We start from the raw sequence: 23,128 nt of genomic DNA, 5'->3' as shown, positions 1-23,128 counted from the left end.
GAGTGACAGAGACAAGGCCACTTGAAGACAGAACTCTGAGAGGGCAGAAGCTATCATATATATCTATATATCGTCTTCCAAATGCTTACTATATATGCATCAAACACCACCTGTAAAAACGAGGGGAACAGCAGTATTATAATACTAGATTAACTGACACTCCCTAATGCCTATTATACTTCAGAACTAAAACTGATTCGATGAAACTGAGTTTTGCTTTCTAATAAACTGAGTTACACATATGGTTACTGTATCTTTAAAAATACCATTTTAAACTCAAATTTTAAAACAGCCAACTAATATGCTTAGGCTAACATCCAAATTTTAAAACAGGCTCCTTAAGTATCAGGAAATATTTCAAAGCACATGTGTGGCTTTAAACCTAAAATATATATTAAGAAAGCCATCCTTTAATTATTTAGAAGAAAAATAATACAGTAAAATACTTTTCTTATTATCTGACAAATCCAAGAGTTTTGACATTTTTATTTTCTCAAAGCACACTCCACAGAACTTAAAAAAAAAAAAAAGACTGAACTGGCTTAAAACAAACAAAACCAATCTAAAATATTAAGTCAACAATTGTGAATACAGAAAAACATACTGATGACATACCCTAAAAATGAAACTATACCATATTATAGACTATGTCCTTTATGTAATTATATCAATATACAATCCCACCTAAACTGCCTTCAACTTTAGGCGGAATTACTAAATATGCTAAACTACTAATTTATGACAGTTGAGAACATACTAGTGACAACACGCTTCAATTTTCATTTACCTAAATAAATTTACCATCAGGCTAAAAGTTAGTTTTATCAAGATTACAGATTACATTCAAATACTAGAATTAAAATCCTAAAATTAGACCGTCTATTAATTTACTTTATTCTTTTTAAAAAATTTTTATTGGAGTGCAGTTGATTTACACACAATGTTGTGTTAGTTTCAGGTGTAGAGCACAGTGAATTTTACTTTATTCTTTTATCAAACTAACTTCACTTCCTTTAGCAACTGGTCTTAACTGCCTGGCTATGGACCTTTGTCTTCTTAGTTATTACCTATCTTGCCTGCTCTCCCACACTCAGAAGCAGAGGGACTTACCCCTAACGTTAGCCTTCTGCCTCCTTCATGACACACAGCACAGCTGTAACTAAGGGGTAAGTGGAGACTGAAACTGTGCTCAATATGTCAGCTGCACATCTGAAGTAAGACCAACGTGCAATGAAGCCAGGACACGCCCCATTATCATGCTGGCTTCCCCCATCCTACTGACAGCTTGCTGGGTGACCCAGACGCTACAGGTGCTCTCTAAACTGATCATACACGACTCCTAACAACAGTCACCCAGAACTTAAGGCTTACATAACTAAGTCCGTGGAGACTGATATAAAATAAGAGCCAATTTAAATACTGCAGTCTCTAATCAGACATCCTCAGAGATGCTCAGTAAAAGAAACTAAAGCCCAGTGCACTATAGTAACGTTAGACAAGAAATTCTTTTAATTTCAAGCCCAAACCGCTATACATCTGTGTACATTCTTAATTATCCCTGCTTATCCATTTATCCATCTGCAGATATATGGAGAGAAACATTATCTGATGGTATATTTTTAAAAGATCTTCTTTTACAAAGTCTCTCAGGGATTCATTTCTAACGTTTTCTAATTTCACTGTTTATCCTAAGCACAAAGGAGCTGTATTCTATATTTTCTACCATTCTTCTTACAAAAAAAAAAACACAAACAAACAGAGCCAAACATCAAAACCCATATTTCAAAACCAAATGGAGCTTCACTTTACCAAAATATATTACTACATGGTTTCTTTATATACTGAGCTTTCTTCCCACGTACACTGAAAGTAGATTCTGATATATATGAAAGAGCTTACATTCTATACAATGTATCAGGCACATACTCATTGCATGTGAGATATTCACTTCCTTTGAGGAGTTGTAACTCTTGGTTTGTCCTATAGCCCCAGTAAAGTTATCTACAGCAGAACTTTGTTCTTTAAATCATTTCCTATTTCCTATGCTGAAAATGAATTTACACAGCCTGTTATAACCAGAGTCTGGGAGATTTTACAAAAATTAAGATACAAGAAAAGTCACTAAATTTCTATTCCAAACTTTTTATTGTAACTGTAGCAATAGCATCTTCTTTAGATGAAGTAATTCTGCACATCAAATGTTTGTATGGTTCCAGTCAACATCCCAGTCGTTCTCTATTAGAAAAACCATATCTGACACTGTATACCCATCTGCCCATCCATTCACGCATCTATCCTTCTTCCTCATTCAAAAGTGGATTTAAGGCAAGAAAGGATCTAATTATGTGCTAAGGACAAACTGAGCTGTTTTTGCCTATTATTCTACCATTAAGCAAACATTATTCTTTATGCATTCAAAATTAAAATTCGCTTTGCCACCACCTCTCCCATTACCCAAACTTTCCAACCACTCACCAAGATCCCACAAGCTCAGAAAAGGAAATAACAGCTATGAACATATGTATATAACTTTTTGCCCTTTATCCTTCAGGGTCCAGATTGCTTTTTAATTTTTACTACAGATACTGAGAGAGTTAAGCTATTCATATTCATTCTTTAGCTCCTGAAGACCAAGACTCTATTTTCTAATAAATATTACCTACAACAAGTCATGGGGTGGCGGGGAGACTGAAATGTGTACTGGTTAATTGGCCAAGTAAAAATAATTTGAGAATTCTTTAGCACTGTGAGAGAAAAAAGTAAACGACTCAAGATTAATTTTTTTTAAGTCAAATCTATACCAGAAACTAGAATCACACACATTTTCTACGAAGAATAAACTGAGGCAAGACACACAAAAAAATAAGGGGAATGAAAAAAATCATGAGATAAAATTGCAACCAACTTTTGAGTTGAGTAAGCACTAATATTGACACTGAGTGTAATTAGAAACAAAGTTTCAGTCCATAGGAAGTATGAGATCTTCAGAGCATCACGAGTGTGTGACAAACGTGCTAACGTTACAGGTGGGAGCTTAGAAAGAAAGGACACACTCACTGGGAGCCAGTCACCCCCCACGAGAAGAACCGAGTTGGCAACAACTGGACCCTCTCATCTCACAGCAGAGCCCGTGAGAATCCAACCAGAGGAGGCAGGTTCCCACGCCACCGAAGACTCAACACAAAATGAACAACGAGAACAAAATGGACTCGGAATAACTTAGGACCATGTTTTCAACTGTGCTCGGGCCCGATGAGGCAGTGAGGTGAACCACAGCAGCTTCCGTAACTACGTCACACTTCAAATTTCAGTGTAAAATTGTCTGAAGAAAAGGATTAAGAGAAAAATTTGAAAATCACTAACTTATACTATACTGTACTATATACAAACATAAGATTTACAAAGCAAGGCCTTCAGTAACAATCTCAGACCTTAAACTAACGCACACAGGCTTCTCATTAAAGGACTCCCCTGCCTCTCAGAAGTCATGACCCCATAATCATGCCTATATTAACTCAGGTTTAATGGCACCTACACAGACACCAGGGAATTCTAATCAAAGCAAAGTAATCATCCTGCACACTTATAAGTGGTAGTCACTTTTCAAACTGCTCAAACTAAAAACAGGAAAACTAATTACAGAAGAGAATATCATGTATGATCCATTAAACGGCTAATATAATGTTCAAATTTTTAAGTATAATAAAATCTCATTAAAACACTGCTGAGAAGGAGAAAAGATGAAGACGACTGGGATTAGAGTGTGAAAGAAAACAGCACTGTGATTTAACGTGGAGGAGCCCATGCTTATGACATCGTAGACGCTGGGCATTTATTTCATGTATTAGGGTACAGCCCAGACTGAACCATTTCCACATGGGCCAACTCACCTATAACAATTTAATTAAATGGCAAAGAGCAGACCCAAATACGAGTCAGAAAATCTGGGTTCTGAATTCTTGGGCAAATCAGTTAACCGTATTAGCCCTGCCTTCTCATATACAACATAAAGCAAATAAGCCACATAACCATGATTCCAAAGTCACTTCAGGGGCTTCCCTGGTGGCACAGTGGTTGAGAGTCCGCCTGCTGATGCAGGGGACGTGGGTTCGTGCCCCGGTCCGGGAAGATCCCACATGCTGCAGAGCGGCTGGGCCCGTAAGCCATGGCCGCTGAGCTTGCGCGTCCGGAGCCTGTGCTCCGCAGCGGGAGAGGCCACAAGGATGAGAGGCCCGCGTACCGCCAAAAAAAAAAAAAAAAAAAAAGTAAAGAAAAAAACAAAGTCACTTCAGTTATTTAAAAACAGATAATTAAGCCTGACTTCAAACTAAAATAAAATCCATTAAGGTGTATTTTATAACTTGTAACTGTCTCAGGTGCATTTTTTATTGTATTATCTCTCTAGCAGCATTCAGCACAAGAAAGAAGAGGAGGTATAAAGCAAGAGCTGTAATGAAGACCACCATTTTCTAAGCAAGTCAAGTCCCACCCAGCAAGAGCTCTTTTCACCACCGCTTTCCTTACCCATGGATCTCCCCCACCCCCTCCAAAGCCAAAGTAATATCCCCAGATCAAAATCCTTGCCCCGGCACAATGAAAGGATTGTCTTTAAGTGACAACACACAGTTACACTCTGGAATGATACTAACTTCTTATACTGAAAACTTCACAATTTACTTTTAAGAAGACACACAGCTAAAAGCTAGGTTCATTAATCCTATATAATGAATGGACAGTGGCTGGGTCCTGGGAACATAGCACAAAGATGTTCTAGGGATGGACCTTCAACTTAATCTGCCAAGGCTTAAAAAAACCCTCATCTATAAGAATATTTGGCTTTCCGGAAGACAAATGCACTTTGACCTTTTGGAATTTATTTTCTGATACTCGGTGATGTTTATAGAATAAAAATAAAATAACAACAGTAGCTTCTTACATCTTATGCCTCTACAACGCACAAGGCATTGTGCTAGGTAGTTTGCACAAATTATTCCTAGTTGTCACATAACCATAGCGGGTAGACAGCAGCCTTCTTTTACAAATGAGGAAACACGGTTCAGAATGGCTGCGTAACTGTTCCCATTACACAAGATCACAGGGACCCTGAATTGCTGAGTTGGGATGTGAACCCAGGTATGTCTCCAGAGCTCAAGCACAGCCTTTCCACTATAATACACGGCCTCTCACAAATCTATGCTGCTATATCTGCTATACAGAGGAACAGAACAGTTCTATTTAATTATCCTTTTAAAAAATTTTTGGTCGTGCCACGTGGCATGTGGGTTCTTAGTTTCCCAACCAGGGATCGGAACCACACTCCCTGCACTGGGAGCATGGAATCTTAACCACTGGACCGCCAGGGAAGTCCCGAAACCTAACAATTCGAAATCTACTGAATAAATTAATGGAAGGTGTCAGAATTAATGAAATATAGGATAAGAAAAAAGCTCGGCAGTTGACTTAAAAAAACATAATTTCTAAGTTTGTTTCATCAACACTCCATTATACAGTCTGACCATTCTCTCATATACTGATTACAATCTATTCATAAAATTATGATTTAAACACTTTCACTTTTAACTTTCATAAATCTAGCAATCACTCATATGTATTATATATGAATCACTCAAGTTCTGGCTCATCACCAAGGTTCCAGATGACATGTTTAACCTTAGGAAGTTAGTATGAATGGCCAGCACTGATTTACAACACGCCAATTCCAAACCAACAGCCAAGGAGCCACACTAACTGAAAAACAGGTACTAATAATACTGCAAACTGCCGCCCACTCCTAGTGTTCCGGGTGCACGTTATCCTGATCTTCCTTCTTCCCCCACAGCATGTACTGACTTTTAACATATGACATAAATTTACTTATATACTGTTTATTATCTGTTTCCCCTTATAAAATGTAAGCTCCAAGAGGTAGGGGAGGGACTCTGTTTTGCTCACTGATGTATTTCCCAAGTACACAGAACACTGCCTCCTCGTAACAGGTGCACAAATATTTGCTGAGTGAACAGCATGCTTTGTCAACCCCTCCCATCGCTGCTTCCTGCCACTCACTTGAGTCATCTCCCTTAATTCCTGGGAGCTGACGTTGCAAGAACACTAACATCAAACCCCAGGCCACCTGAATCATCACGTGAGGCTAAGGAGCACAGTGGTGTTTCTTAAGACATGGATTACTCTCCACCCTTAAGAGGCAATACAAGAGGCAATACAAGTTAGATAAGGGTTTATAACAGAAAAAGTATTACAATTTTTAAAACTCATTAATTTAATTAAAAATTAAACTTACCTTTCCACAATCCATTCTGGTCTAATTACTTTTTCTCCCTTTAACTCTTTAATTTTGGCATTAGGAAGATTTGTGGCAATGATGTGTGTTGTTTTGGATCTGGAATAATACACATGATATTGGCCTCCATGCAACATCATTAGCTTTCTCAATTCCTCAGCAGATGGATCTGTAAAATTAATAATAAAACATGTTAAAAGTTTTACATGAAGAAAGTAGAGCCCTAGCTGAACAATCCCTTAAACAGGATGATTTAAAGAACGTATCACTGGTACACCTTCTCCTTGGCTGTGTTGCCAGTAAGCAAAGTTGGGAGGAAAATCACAAAGTGATAGAGCTATTTTGCCTTAGCACATCCGACTCTCCTGGCTGCTAAAGGCACAGTCAACCAACACAAAAACATCTACTGCCAAGCAATGCCCAGAAAAGCAGATAGGCACCTCGAGTAATGAATTAAATACTGATAATAGAGCAAATATTTAAAAAATTTCAACCACATTTAGCTATATTGACCTTGACATTTTTATCTTATGTTTAAAAATACTTACTGTGAGCACACTTACTGTAGAGCTTATTAGACTTTACTCCTGTGAAGCTTAATAACTTAAACTTTTATTTAAAAAATATAAGGGCTTCCCTGGTGGCACAGTTATTAAGAATCTGCCTGCCAATGCAGGGGACACGGGTTCGAGCCCTGGTCTGGGAAGATCCCACATGCCGCGGAGCAACTACACCCATACGCCACAACTACTGAGCCTGCGCTCTAGAGCCCGCGAGCCACAACTACTGAGCCCGTGTGCCACAACTACTGAAGCCCACACACCTAGAGCCCGTGCTCCACACAAGAGAAGCCACCGCAATGAGAAGCCCACACATCGCAATGAAGAGTAGCCCCCTCTCGCTGCAACCAGAGAAAGCCCGCATGCAGCAACAAAGACCCAACACAGCCATAAATAAACAAACAAACAAATAAATAAATAAATGTTTCTTTCAAAATGTGTAAAAAGATGATTGGCTTAAAAAAATTTTTTTAATAAATAAAATAAAAAATATAAGAAAAGTTAAAAAAATTTTACTCCGTTTCCTAATACAAACTTGTATCAAAGCCAAAAAATAAAGTTAACCAAAACAAAATAAGAATTGCAGACCAAGAAGCACTGTTTTTTCCCCCAATTTTGTTTCAGATTATTTTATTCTTAATAAAATTATAGAAAAATATCTTAAACAAGAATCAATGTGGTTTATGCTTTCCCATAAAAAAATGTCTGACTCACTAAAGTTATGTTATGACAGGCATTACTAGTATCACATGAAACTAATTATTTTCAATAGCTTCTCTATTTCTTTCACCTATTAATCTAAGGGAAACTCTGTCCCACACTTCTCCTAGCAACAGCTGTACCTGGGGGTGAGGCTGGGGGTGGCCTCCACAGGAGGCTTGTGTATCTACTTTGTTATTCAAGCAACAGATTTTCTTTAAACACAAATGATACAGGTCCAAGTATTTAAATAAGTACTTTTATTATAATAACTATCTAATTCAGTGAGTTTTGGTCTTTAGAAGAAGAAATATGTTCCCTCTATACCGATTTTGGTAAGAGTTTTTATCATGAACAGATGTTGAATTTTATCGGACGCTTTTTCTGCATCTATTGAGATGCTCACGTGGTTTTTGACTTTTCTTTTGTTAATGGGGTGTATCACACTGACTGATTTGTGTATGGTGAGCCATCCTTGTGACGCTGTGATGAATCCAACTTGGTCATGGTATATGATCTGTTGTGTTGTTGGATTCGGTCTGCTAATATTTTGTTGAGAATTTTTGCATCTATATTCATTAAAGACATTGGCCTGTAGTTTTCATTTCTCCAAAGAAGACATAGAGATGGCCAACAGGCACATGAAAAGATGCTCATCATCACTAATTATTAGAGAAATTAAAATCAAAACTACCATGAGGTACCACCTCACACCAGTCAGAATGGACATCGTCAGAAAATCTACAAACAATAAATGTTGGAGAGGATGTGGAGAAAAGAGAACCCTCTTACACTGCTGGTGGGAATGTAAACTGGTGTAGCCGCTACGGAGAACAGTATGGAGGTTCCTCAAAAAACTAAACATAGAGTTGCCATATGATCCAGCAATCCCACTCCTGGGCATATACCCAGACAAAACTAGAATTCAAAAAGATACATGCACTCCTATGTTCACAGCAGCACTATTTACAAAGCCAAGACATGGAAACAACCTAAATCTCCATCAACAGAGGAATGGATAAAGAGATGAGGTATACACACACACACACACACACACACACACACACAGAGGAATATTACTCAGCCATAAAAAGAACAAAATAATGCCATCTGCAGCAGCATGGATGGACCCAGAGATTGTCATACTAAGCAAAGTAAATCAGAAAGAGAAAGATAAATATAATATCACTTTATGTGGAATTTAAAACACAACACAAATGAACACATCTTAAAAACAGGAACAAACTCACAGACATAGAGAACAGACTTGTTGTTGCCAAGGGGGAGGGGGGTTGGGGAAGGAAAGATTGGGAGCTTGCAATTGCAAACCAGTATATATAGGATGAATAAACAACAAGGTCCTACTATATAGCACAAGAAACTGTATTCAATATGCTGTGATAAACCAAAATGGAAAAGAATATATATAACTGAGTCACTTTGCTGTATAGGAAAAATTAAAACAACATTGTAAATCAACTATACTTCAATAAAATATATTTACAAAATGAAGAAGCAAGCAAGCTAACAAAGCGCATACAGACATGCCAGGTTTGATTACTTCTTGTTAAATGCTTACAGCGTAGAATCCATCTGTTGTTACTGACTGCACCTACTGGAGAGGCTCAGTAAAAATACGTTAACCACATATGCAAGCCACATATATAAGTTTTTCTAATTGCCTCATTAAAAATAGTAAAAAATTAATTTTAATGTTTTTATTTAACTCAATAAGTCCAAAATATTACCATTTCAGCATGTAATCAATATATAAAATTGGGATATCTCACACTCTTTTTCTCATACTAAGTCTCCAGAATACAGTATATATTTTGCATTTACAACATACCTCTATTTAGACTAGTCATATTTCAAATGCTTATTAACACACATGGCTAGTGGCTACCAAATTGGATAGCGCACTGGAAAGAGAAATGAAAACAACTTTCAAACAAAATTAATTCAAAATTCATAATTGAAGGTTTTCAGGGGCTAGGGATCACAGAAACTAAACTAGAGCATCATAATGACTTCACATACAATAGTGGAAACTGAACATCTGGCCAGTCAGGAATCTACAGTTTACTTACTTTCTCTCCCTAAGATTAAAGCATTTGCTGATAAACAAAACTGATAAACCTCTAGCCAGACTCATCAAGAATGAAAGAGAGAGGGCTTCCCTGGTGGCGCAGTGGTTGAGAGTCTGCCTGCCGATGCAGGGGACACGGGTTCGTGCCCCACTCCGGGCAGATCCCACATGCCGCGAAGCGGCTAGGCCCGTGAGCCATGGCCGCTGAGCCTGCACGTCTGGAGCCTGTGCTCCGCAACGGGAGAGGCCACAACAGTGAGAGGCCCGCGTACCGCAAAAAAAAGAATAAAAGGGAGAGGGCCCAAATCAATAAAATCAGAAATGAAAAAAGGAGAAGTTACAACCAACACCAGAGAAATACAAAGGATCCTAAGAAACTACTGCGAGCAACTCTATGCCAATAAATGAACAACCTAGAAAAAATGGATAAATTCTTAGAAAGGAACAATCTCCCAAGACTGAACCAGGAAGAAATAGAAAATATGAACAGACCAATTACTAGTATTGAAATTGAATCAGTAATTTAAAAACTCCCAACAAGCAGAAGTCCAGGACCAGATGGCTTCTCAGGTGAATTCTACCAAACAATTAAAGAAGAGTTAACACCTATCCTTCTGAAACCACACCAAAAAGTTGCAGAAGAAAAAACACTTCTGAACTCATTTTATGAGGCCACCATCATCCTGATACCAAAACCAGACAAAGGGGACTTCCCCGGTGGCTCAGTGGTTAAGAATCGCCTGCCAATGCAGGGGACACGGGTTCAGGAAGATCCCACATACCGAGGAGCAACTAAGCCTGTGCGCCACAACTACTGAGCCCACGTGCCACAACTACTGAGCCCGTGTGCCACAACTACTGAAGCCCGTGCACCTAGAGCCTGTGCTCTGCAACAAGAGAAGCCAGCTCAATGAGAAGCCCACACACAGTGACGACGAGTAGTCCCCGCTCGCTGCAACTAGAGAAAGACCGTGCGCAACAACGAAGGCCCAACGCAGCCAAAAAATAGTCAGTAGACACTCTCATTCTAGTAGCACCAATATATATATCAATTTTATTAAAAAACATCCACCTCTTTGTAGAACAAAATAAAACTGTCATTTACTGCTTCATAATCATAAGCAGGTAAAAGGAACTGAGGAAAGAAAATTAACATTAATTTAGCACCTATTCCAGTCATGTACTTTCCATACTTCACCTCACTTAATGCTCACCACTGGTGATTCCAAGATTGGAATTCAACAACAGAGTCTTGGCACCACAAGTTCTCTGTGAGATGATTATAGTCATTTCAATGTTATCCTTACCAAAAACAAAAAACAAGCATGTTCTCGATAATTTGGATAACCATGATTTCATTGCACAGGTTTTGTTCATGAAGGTACTGGTGCTGTCAGGGACTGCTTTAAATGTCATGTGCTAATGAAAAGAACAGAAACCAACTTAAGGTGCAAATGATGCATCTTCATCAAATGAAGACCAAAAATGTCATGGTACAATGTTCAAATGTTGATTATGTAGTGACAGAACAGAAAACATCAGTGGGGGGAAAAGGTCATTAAAAAACACATTTGCTGGATATCCACATGCAAAAGAATGAAGTTGGGCCTTTATCTTATACCATACACAAAAATTAACTCAATGGACTAAAGACCTAAATGTAAGACCTAAAACTATAAAACTCTTAAAACACAGGGGAAAAGCTTCATGACATTGGATTTGGAAATGATTTCTTAGATATGACACCAAAAGCACAGGCAACAAAAAGAAAAACAGATTAAGTTAGACTACACTAAAATTCACAACTTCTGTGCATCAAAGGACACAATAAACAGAAGTAAAAAAGCAACCTGTGGAACTGAAGACAATATTTGCAAATCATCTACCTAATAAGGGGTTAATAGAATATATAAAGAAGTATTTCAACTCAACAACAACAAAATAACCCAATTTAAAAATGGGCAAAGGACCTGAATACACATTTCTTTAAAGATGATATACATATGGCCAACCAACATATGAAAAGATGCTGGGCTTCCCTGGTGGTGCAGTGGTTGAGGGTCCGCCTGCCAATGCAGGGGACACGGGTTCGTGCCCCGGTCTGGGAGGATCCCATATGCCGCGGAGCGGCTGGGCCCGTGAGTCATGGCTGCTGAGCCTGCGCGTCCGGAGCCTGTGCTCCGCAGCGGGAGAGGCCACAACACTGAGAGGCCCGCGTACCGCAAAAAAAAAAAAAAAAAAAAAGATGCTCAACATCACTAATCATGAGAGAAATGCAAATCAAAATCCCAATGGAACATCCTTTTAAACCAAAATTCTTAGCTCCTCAGCATCCTGAATGAGGATTTTATAAAGGAGACCAACTTCAGATAAAAGAGGACTGTAACACGGCAACATTTTCAAGTTTTAATAGATCTAAAAACAGGTTCTAAAATGCATCTTATAGGCTGAACAACATATACACCTTTCTTTTCTATGTTACATGTATCCTTTCTTGACAAAACACAAGATACATCAAAGAACATTGGATCAACAAGAAAATAATTTTTACTTAAACTGTATTTCTCACTGAATAGGACTGTGCAATTTTAAAAACTTACAGATATCTTGGAAAGAAAGCTTTGCAAATCTGTAACACTCATGGTCCATAATCCTCCTACTGTTAATTTTACAGAACATTCTTCGAGAATATTCTGTATGTAATCAAATTTTAGCATTAACTAAAACCAACCACAGAAAGTAAGAGACAGGCAAGCACAGAAAAGGTAAAAGGCACATAATAAACACTGGACCACGATTTAGGCCTAAAGCTCCACATGGGAAATTCCACCACAGCAAACGCCATCACATAACATCGGAACAGCCACTGAAGACCACTGTGACGTCTCTGGACACAGCTTATAAAAGAGTTTTGCTCATGTGGTTAAAACACATTCTATAAACAAAGTTTTAAAATCTTGTGCAAAAGCTTTCCTTGATAGATCTCTATTGAGGAAACGGTCATCATGTGTACGGTTTCATCCTGCATGTCCAAAGAACTTGATTAAGTCTTGGCTGTGTCACATACATGCTAGAAAGAAGTAAGCCAATGGCTGCTTATACCTCCTTTGGTCTTACAGTAGTTAATATCTTTCATTATTTCATTTGAGTCTCACAATCCTATAAATTAGAAAGATAATTTAGCATAGTTTACTGATGAGGAAATAGAGGAAAATTAGAGGACTTGTGCACAATCACCTAGCTATTGTGCAGACCCCTTTGTCTTCTGACCCCTGGCCAATACTCTTTCTCCAGCAGCCATGCCTACTCTCTCTTCCCCTCTCCTCCCTAAGTACAGCAGACTTACAAAATTCGACTAAAAGCCACATACACTCAACCAAGTAAAAAGCAAAGAAACGTCTCAAAAGCCTAAATAACACATTTTTGAGTACCTAACAGGTGCAAGTACCTATCAGACACAGGCAAAATTACAGGGGGTGGTAGAAATTAATACAGTAAGTCTCTCCCATGTAGGAGGTTAAATTCCTACATCCCTGGATTCACACCATCAGTCTCACAGGAAACAGGAGGAGATGCTATGTATATATTCGTAGAAAATAATTCCTGGAAGGTATCCATTTCAAAAAATTAGATTAGAGCATTAAATGGACTCTTTTCCTAAATCACCATATTCACATGCTCAGAAAATTATCAATGTTGAGGTTACATTTTCAAACAAATCCCTACCACTTCAGATATAAGTCTGTTATACTTGTATATCCCCTTGTTTCATTTTGCAAATCATACGCAAGCCTGCCCTGCTTTTCCACAAACTTCAGCAGTGCCAACGTCACCAGACCTGGTCTCTTATCCACCTACTGAAAAAGCAGAAATTACCAGAACGCCTCTTTCCATATTCACTGTCCTGATCCAACTCCAGAGAAGAGCAATTACCGCTCCCTAGATTTGAAGCACTAGCTCACTCGGAGAGCTTTCATCAAAATAAACATGCCCAGGGCCTATTTCCCAGAGATTACAATTCAGTAAGCCTAGAGTGTGGCCCATTTCTTATTTAAAAACTACCCATTTGGGCTTCCCTGGTGGCGCGGTGGCTGAGAGTCCGCCTGCCGATGCAAGGGACACGGGTTCGTGCCCCGGTCCGGGAGGATCCCACATGCCGCAGCGGCTGGGCCCGTGAGCCATGGCCGCTGAGCCTGCGCGTCCGGAGCCTGTGCTCCGCAACGGGAGAGGCCACAACCGTGAGAGGCCCGCGTACCGAAAAAAAAAACAACAAAAAACTACCCATTTAAGAAAACTGAGTTGAATTAGTGTATGAGTGAACACATTTTAACATTCAAACATCAAACACATTTTGTGTTTAATGTACAAACACAGAACTCTGCTATTTATTTGTAGGCTCAACTAACATTTATTGAGAATCTTACAATGTGCCGGGCAGGCTTCTAGGCCCTGGCACTCTCGGCTGTGCTCCACAGCACTTTTATTTCACTACGCAGACAGAAAGTAAGTCAGATAAATACCAGTTCAGGAGAAAATAAATTCTATGAAGAGAAATGAAGCTGGATAAGGGATTAGAAAACAACTGGGGGGCAAGATACATGTATTTTACATAAGGCTGGTCAGGGAAAGTCTCCTGGAGAAGGCAACATCTGACAGAGCTCCGAGGGATGAAGCCCTGGAGGAGGAGCTAATGGAGGCCCCACAGTGTTCTCTCTGATCCACATCCGGCCAGTGTCACCACACACAACGGGCTTTCGGACTCCCCCAAACTCAGCACATAAGTAAGACCTGGCAATACAAGACAAAACTCAGGTGTCAAAAGTAAATGTTTCTAGCAATAATGCTATGAAATGTATATTCTGTGGACCAGTTTAAGGAAGGAGGCAAATCTAATTTAACTGGGTCTTAATGGATGAATATGACTCCAGTTCACAGAAGTGAGGGAAGCAAGAGCACAAACAGCAGCACAGGAAAGAGGAAGTACAAAGACAAATCTCAAATATCAGAATAATCCTGTTGACCAAAATTAGAGAATATAAAGGTGAAAATGGAGGTCAGGGTTAGGACAAGAATGCCCTTACCCATTTTCGTCTAAAAAACACCTTATTTATCCAAGACCAGTTCAAAAAGTCAGTTCTTCTATGAAGTAATCACTCTAACCCTCAAAGGTAATTACTTCTATGTTGCCACCCACTTGGCTCTGTTCACGTCTAATGCCCAGAGATTACTTTTTTGTCACAAAATCCACATTCTCCATCACTGTCATCTCTGTTCAAACATAGTACCTAACACGCAAGCAGCATACAAAATATATTCGTTGAATTAATTAACACAGAGTAAAATGGGATGAAAGGTCCAAAGATTGGAAAACTTAACAGAGTAAAGATGTCAATTCTCCCTAAATTGAGATATAGGATTAATTTACTTCCTATCAAAATTTCAGCAAGGTATCTATTTTGTAGACACAGAAAAGCTTCTTCTAAAATTTATGTGGAAAAGCACAGGTCCTAGAAAATAGCTAAAACAACCTTTCAAAAGAAGAATAAAATGGCAATGATCACTGTACCCAGTATTATGGCTTACTATATAGTACAGAGGTACAGTAATCAAGACCATGTGGTACTGGTGAAAAGACAGATACATATGTCAATGGAATAGAACACGGAACCCAGAAACATACCCACCCAAATATGCCCAACTGATTTTTGGGCAAAGTACACAAGTAATCCAATGCAGGAAGAATGGCCTTCTCAACAAATGGTGCTAGCAAGTGGATATCCACAGGCCACAAACAACAAACAAAAATATTCTAATGGACCATGAACTTAAAAATTAAACATAAACTTATAAAATTTTTAGAAAAAATAGGAGAAAATCTTTGGGATCTAGTACTAAGCAAAGACTTTTGACTTGAAAGCACAATCCATAAAAGGAAAGGCTGATAAACTGGACCCCAACAAAATTAAAAACTTCTGTTCTGCAAAAGACCATGTGAAGAGGGTGAAAGGCAAACCACAGACCGGGAGATAATATCTGCAAACCACGTATCTGACAAGGAGTAGTATCTAGAATTATATAAAGAACTCTCGAAATTCAACAGTAAAAAACCAAACAATCCAATTGGAAAACAGGCAAAGGACATGTACAGACATTTCACTGAAGAGGATCTACAGGTGGCAAATAAATACAGGAAAGGATATTCAACATCTTTAGCCATCAGGCAAATGCAAATTAAAACCGCCAGGAGATACCACTACACATGTATTAGAATACCTAAATTAAAACAAACAAAAAACCCAACCTGTCTGTACAAAATGCTGGTGGGGATGTGGAGCGACTGGAATACAAATTAAAACCACAAAGAGATATTACTACATACCTATTAAATTTTTAAAATAAAAATCACTAAATGCTAGCAAGGACACAGAAACTGGATCACTCATAAATTGCTAGCGGGAATGTAAATAGTACAGCCACTGGGAAACAGTTTTGCAGTTTCTTAGAAAAAAACGAAACATGGAACTACTATATAACCCAGCAATTGCACTCTTTATGTTCACACAAAAACCTGTACACACGTGTTCACAGCCAAAAAGAGGAAATAACCCAGAAGTTCTTAAATGGGTGAACAGTTCAACTGTGGAACATCCATACCATGGAATAAAAATGAAAAAACTACTGATACACACAACAACTTGGATGACTCTCCAGCGTATTGTGCTGAGTAAAAAAGCCAATCCCAGAAGGTTATATACTGTATCTTCTATTTACGTAACATTCTTGAAATGAAAAAAGTAGAGGAATGGAGGCCAGACTAGTAGCTGCCAGGCTGAGAGCAGAAGGGGAGTCGGTATGGCTCCACAAGGGAGGCAGGAAGGATCCTTGTGTGAAAAGGTTCTGTGTCTTGACCGTATCAATGTCGGTTTCCTGGTTGATACAGCACCATCTTCTAGAGCAGCGGTCCCCAACCTTTCTGGCATCAGGGACTGGTTTTGTGGAAGACGGTTTTTCCACGGAGGGGTGGGCTGGGGGGTGGTCCGGGCGGTAACGCGAGCAATGGGGAGCGGCAGATGAAGCTTCGCTCGCGCACCAGCCACTCACCTCCTGCTGTGCGGCCCGGTTCCTAACAGGCTGCGGACGGGTTATCGGTCTGGGGCCCCGGAAGTTGGGGACCCCCGCTCTACAAGATGTTACATTGGGGGAAACTGGGCAAAGGTTCATGGTCTCTATTTTTTCTGCATGTGGTTCTACAGTCAAAATTTTTTTTTAATTAAAAAAATGAGATAGAAGGCAAAGAAGTTATTAACCTTCGAAAGGAAAAGATGCTGTTTCGGAGAAAAAGAGAGATGAGAGAATGGGTTAACAGAGGCAGAGTAGCCAGAAGATGGGGGAATCTTATCTCTAAACTCAAGTTCAAAGCTAATTGTGTTGGAAGGGATGTGGGTTACCAAAGAGAAGTTCAGATGGCAGAACTAGGAGCTTTAAAGGAATCAAGAAAACTTGGAACATCAGTTAAAGTCTATGGGGAGCACGAGTAAGAACCAACAACAACACAGGATTCCCCACCTGTCTCACTGCATCTAAAGCACTATTCTTTTCATGCTGATTTATCACAGAGACTGTTAGATTCTGTTTTATCTATAAAGCTTCAAAAGTAGTCACTAAAAGTGAAAATTTTTCTAAAAAATTGTATCACCACAACTTGCATGTCCCTATGAAATTCAACATAAAGGAACTTTACTTAAAGAATTACAATGTAATCCTAACAATAACAAGAATAAAAATTAGTATTATCTCTATCTTAAAGAAAAGGATAGGGATAATAATAGGTCCAAAAGAGAAAATGTCTTACAGTCACATAAAAATTAGTGATGAAAGTAAATTAGAATTCCAGATTCTCAACCATGGTAATGATTACTACAATATTCATTTTTTTCTCCCTCACACAAAGAATCTTTTTTTCTTCCTCTTATGTAAATAAGGGTGCCCTCGAAAACTGGGGACTTCCAAAACTTGCTGATGTAACAAGCAATGTTTATTTCTTAACACCTTTAATCTTTTATAATGCATCTCAGGAAGGTCTGTGGAGCTTGAACGTTCTAAGATGCCTAAGTAGAAAAGGTGCATGTGAATTTTCCCAAAGTTGCACCACCATTCGTTTTAAGATAACATTCTTAGACTAAATTGTCAATCACACCTGCTAAAACTCAACCAGGCAACTGTATCAGTCAAATTAAAACTTAACTTTAATCAACAAGTACCCCCTGAGTGGTTATACCCATCACTGTAGAGGCACCAAGGACACAACAGTAATGAAAATGTGGAAATGAAGCTCTTGCTCTTGTCTAGTAAACAGGCAACTACAATAAGATCTAATAAATGCCAAGATGTGAATAAATACAAGGAGCCAGAGCCCCACAGAACCTTGAGAAGCCACCCCCACCAGTAGCAAGACAATCAGACAACCGAGGGGGAGTGCTAAACGGAGACCCTAAAAATGAGCGGGTATCAGCCGACTGAGAGGTGGGGAGGAAATACCGTTAACCGACCAACACAAATATTTATAGCCATTCACCTCAAAAAACACAAGAAAATGATCTTAAGAGGAGAGGAATCCTCAAGAAAATAAAAAGAAAACTTTGGCAGTAAAATCTGACAGCCAACAGACAAGTGGTAACTGACGGGGCAGATCAGAGAAAGATAAGATCTGACAGATGAGCTGGCTGTGTGGAGACCCAGAAAACACTGCTTGGTGCCAGTGAAACCAAGAGAAACTCGTGAAAACAGAGGCACTGGGCACCTCCAAGAGTGGGCTTGTGGACAGGTTGTAAAACAGGAAGCTCACGGCTGAAACTGTGAATTAGAATTCCAGAACTCCTCTCCAACTCACAATGAAACACAATCCTGTCCCTTCCAGATACTGGACTCAATGACAACAGGCACAGCAAGAGGGGCGAAGGGATGGAGAGGAGGAAAGAACACAGCAGGGAGATTAAATGGCACTCTACTCCCTAAACAGTGAGATTCCTGGCCCTCTCCTTCCCTCCTGGCAACCAGGATGCCAGCAGCTGGGTTTACACCCTTCTCTAGGCAAGAGTCTGGGAAATCTGACACACACACTCCACCCCCTCCTCCACCAGCCCAAAAGGACCTCTGGATAATTACAGCTGAAGATTCACCAATGAAGTGGCCCTACCAGATCCCCCTCTTTGAAGCTCACAGTTGACAAGCCCCATATGTGTAATGAGTTGTTTAAGCAGGAGGATCCTAATTTTTCATTTTAAACCTCACTGGACTTTAAAAAACTATGTGCTTTGATAAAATTTAAAATAAGACAATGGCAGGCACAGGAGGAGGGAAAGGAACCGTGAAGGAGGGGTATCTAAGCAGAGGGTTTTACTTTTACCTTTTTTATATACAAAATAAATAATTAAAAACAGAATTCAAAACAAATCGCTCCCAATCCTAATAAAAGTACATGCCAAAATGGGGTACCTAAAAGGTAAAGAGTACTCAACCTGTATATCCATTAACATAGATGGCGACGCCACTAAATATTGTAGATGAAGCTCCGTCCTTCTGTACAGCAGCATCTGATCGAAACTGTTGCTCCAGTTTCTGGACCTTGGCAGCCATATACCCACCCTAGAATTAAAGGAAAGGTAAACTAATCACAAAAGTTTTATTTTTCTTCCCACCCTCCCCTTTTTAGAAAGAAATTTATATTTAAAAAAATAATAATAAAAAGGCCTTACTCTGTGCTAGTAGCCAAGGTATAAGGATGACATAAGGTATAATGACAAACATGAACCATAATGCAAGGCAATAAAACAGGCAGGTCAAGGGAGAGTTTTTCCCTCTGTCAACTCAATGTTTAATAATTCTATCACATTGTTACAATGGTAAAAGTTCCGTTAAAAGAGGGAAAAGGTAAGTCAAGGTTAGTAAGTGTAATGCCACAAAATATTGTTCTTATCTACAAAATCAAGCAAAAGTTATACCAAAGCTTAAATCAATTAAAAATTTGACAAGTGGTCAGTAAGAATATATTTTGACTGGCTTCCACTATCTTCTGTGTATGTGAAGCTTAAGATTAATAAATTCAAGTAAAATGAAGCAGTTTGACAAACCAGTAAAGGCTTCCATACATGTAGATAAGAATACAATAAGTGATTCAGTGGCTAAATTCTGGATCTAATCAATCTATCTGGTAGTACTACTAATATTCATAACACCAACCTCAAAAAGAATATAAAAACATTATTATTTTTGCTAAAGACCTTGACAAATCTATGAATTCAGCCACACCTTTCCTGAACGTCGAAATAATTAAGGTTAATCGATTAAGACTATCAATTTTACTTTATCAATAAGGTTTTTAGAATAAAGCTGTAGGTGTCTAGAAGTGGTATATATTTTTTTCCAAAATGGAAATGACTTCATTGTTTTTGATTACTCAAATATTACATGCTGTCAAAATTTTAAGAAAATTTAAATTAGCTATGATCCCATTCATTGCTAACATTTTGGGATCTTACTTTCAAAGTTATTTCTGTGCCTCAGAACACAGAGGTTTTACACAAATAGGATCATATGTAATAACAGTCCTTTATAATACACCCTTTTAGTTAAGGCCATCTTGCCAGCTTAAGAAATATACAGCTAAATGATGGGTGTACACTGTTCCACGGTATAGAGATAATCCCCTATTACTGGATATCTACGTTTTAATGTTTTTCAGTATTATTAACAATGCTGCAATAAAATTATCATACAATAAATTCTGTGCACCAGAACATTTATTTCCTCAGGACAAAATTTCTCAAAGTTTAAGCTTTCAATACACTGTGAAAACACAGAGTTGGTGTCTAAAGTGATTTACAATTTAGAAAACGCCTTCAACCACATTATAAACTAAAAGAAGAATGAAAAATACCTAGACAGTTCAATATAATTATTTTTATTCTTTTAAAACACACCCATTTTTCCCAGTCATCCTCAGCTCGCTTCCTCCATCCACCTCGTCTCATGGTGGAGCTTCTGTATTAGGGGAAGAAAGAAATATATCAATTTCGTGACAAAAGGTACTACTAATTGATATCTTATTTCAGTATCAAGAAAAATGAGAAATTAAAATAAATTCAAATGTTCAATTCATAAAAGTTCAAAATATCATACTGAGGAAACTTTTTCCAAAGCATATCATTCTCTGGCTTCACAAGTGAAATTTGTTCCCCCCAAAACTCCTGACAGCTAAGTATCAGGTTTTAATTATAACTATTTTAAATTTTAATTTTAACAGGAAAAACTTTTATGCATTTCTGGGCATCAATCCTAACACCTTCTTACGTAAAACATCACCAAATCCAACTAACATACTGTGCTTACTTAACATTAATGTTAAGGGAACCTCAGAAAACATTTTCCTTCATGCACTGCCCTATAATATAGCTCTTAAATTCTGTCTTTGCTATTACATACTGCACACTTAAGAGTACAGTCATAGTGTAATTCACCTATTATGCAAAAATCCTAAAAGAAGTCAATCAAAGCAACTAGGGGACATGATGCAGAAAGACTATCACCAATAATAAATTGGTAACTCTGGCATTCTCCTTAAGGCAACACATGACCAACTATACCATGAAGCCACCAAAATGGCTCATCTCAAGTGTCAGCTGGCTTAGTGGTGAGCAAGGTATAAATCAAAGCAGGCATTATATGAAATTCCTTGTGAAGTCAAATTCTTCTAACCCAAATGGCTACATCTTGGGACATGACTGCATTATTCTTCACAAAATTAATATGATCTCCAATTAAGTATTTTTCTTCTAATAATTATATAGGTTAATATCAAAGGGTTACCATACACCATTGGAGAAGGCTTATACGTTATCCAAGATAAACTGGCTTTGATATGCTTTAAAAAAATCTTTTATTGAATAACATCTTAAGATAGCCACACTTTATCCACACACATCAGCAGATATTTTCTTTCAAATATTTCTATTCTTAGTATATACAGGATTTATAATTTCTCCTTGCTGACTTTATATTAATTATGAATTTTTACTGTCTACTCTTAATAGGTGACTGAAAGACATGCAGAGAGAGTCAGAGTTGAGTCCAACAGAGAGACAAGGGGCAGGTGGAAAGGGCTGAGAACAGGAGGCAAAGTGATTAACCCTGATCAGGTGCTGTGGATGCTGGCGGAGAGAAGGGCTGCTTTGCTTTGTTTTGCCTTTTTAAGTTTGACGAAGGTAAGGGCATGGCTACCCCATGTGTTCACCCTGAGTCCCAGGACTGCCATCAGTGCTGTTCAATACTTCTTCTGATTTCAAGAGGCTCACTTTGTCCAGTCCCTCAAGACCTCTCCCTTATCTTAAAGGAGTCTGGGAAATGTGTTAACACACAGTTCTTGACTTCAGTATAAACTATGACTCTGCACATCTGCTCTTACAAGTAAAGAGTGTGGGTGTTCTGGCCACTGTACATTAAGAATGCACACTCACAAAAATTATCTGCAACTATTAATCTGCTAAATGAACATAAATTAAAGAACAAAATACATTTAAAAAGTTTAATTCATCTGGCCATCTACTTAAAAGCCTCATTTATTTAAGATCTACCAGGTACCTATTGCAAAAGGCCAATATGAAAATCTTTATCCATAGTTTAATGAGGGTAGACCAGTATGCAACAAAATCATTTTTTAAAAAAAGTTTTAAAGGTTCTTCCCCCATTCCAAAGTAAAAGAGCTATCCCAGTCAAACGTTTAAAGTTTTGAAAAGTGAAAGGAATGAAGGACTGAAGATGTAATTTCATCCAATTTCAAAGAATATAATTTGACCTATGTACAGCAAACTCCTATTGGTGCAGGATTCAATTAAGATCAAGAAAAGGAAAAAAGAAATAAACATATTTCATTTTACACATTCAAATTCTACTTTTGAGAAAATCCCATAACAAACAGTGAACTAGGTAATTTGGACCTACCCTCCCGCTGAGGAGGAGGAAAGCTAGACAAAACATAGTTTTAAAAAACTGCCTCAAGACACAGAAGGCCTAGCAAATAATGAAAAATCACTGAGCCAAGATTCAGTAGATGACAGAGGAGACCTGCCACCTCACATCATCTCCCCAAACTGGGAGACCCTTTCCCTCTGAGAAATCTGGCAATTCTCAAGGAGTGGCTGAGAACAAACAGAGCTAAGGCAACGACAGCTAGGGCTCTCTTCCTAGGACACAGCTCTCACACCTGGGCGTAGGACCCCAGGATCAGAGTAAACTGGAGGCAGGCCGACCAGAGTATCCTGCCCCAGGTCATCTCAGTCTCCGAAAGCAGATGCAGGTGACCCCAGGCTGCCCCATGAGTGCCCCATGGCACCTGGCAGAAGGAAATGTGGATCCTCTGAGGATGAGACAACTTCCTAAACTTCATAGATTTCTACAAATGAGTTTGCAAATATAGTATCTAGT

The 23,128-nt window shown here is 38.6% G+C and overlaps 1 protein-coding gene across 5 annotated transcripts in view; it reads right to left on the bottom strand.

Moving 5' to 3' along the window:
- Positions 1 to 23,128, bottom strand: part of REV1 (REV1 DNA directed polymerase) — an 81,151-nt gene that overhangs the window by 39,656 nt on the left and 18,367 nt on the right. For all 5 annotated transcript variants that reach the window (XR_013831134.1, XM_079941369.1, XM_079941368.1 and 2 more), the window contains 3 exons: positions 20,629 to 20,689; positions 19,168 to 19,294; positions 6,302 to 6,470 (listed from right to left, as the gene is read on the bottom strand). Coding sequence is in view for 4 of the 5 variants with exons in the window: in XM_079941369.1 (XP_079797495.1) it covers positions 6,302 to 6,470; positions 19,168 to 19,294; positions 20,629 to 20,679 (347 nt within the window). In the remaining variant the exon portion in view is untranslated. The remainder of the gene's footprint in view (positions 1 to 6,301; positions 6,471 to 19,167; positions 19,295 to 20,628; positions 20,690 to 23,128) is intronic.

Source organism: Stenella coeruleoalba, assembly GCF_951394435.1.
Source record: "Stenella coeruleoalba genome assembly, chromosome: 13".
NCBI lineage: Eukaryota > Metazoa > Chordata > Mammalia > Artiodactyla > Delphinidae > Stenella > Stenella coeruleoalba.
Note: the sequence above shows the minus strand (reverse complement) of the source record. Positions and strands in the feature narration are given on the sequence as shown.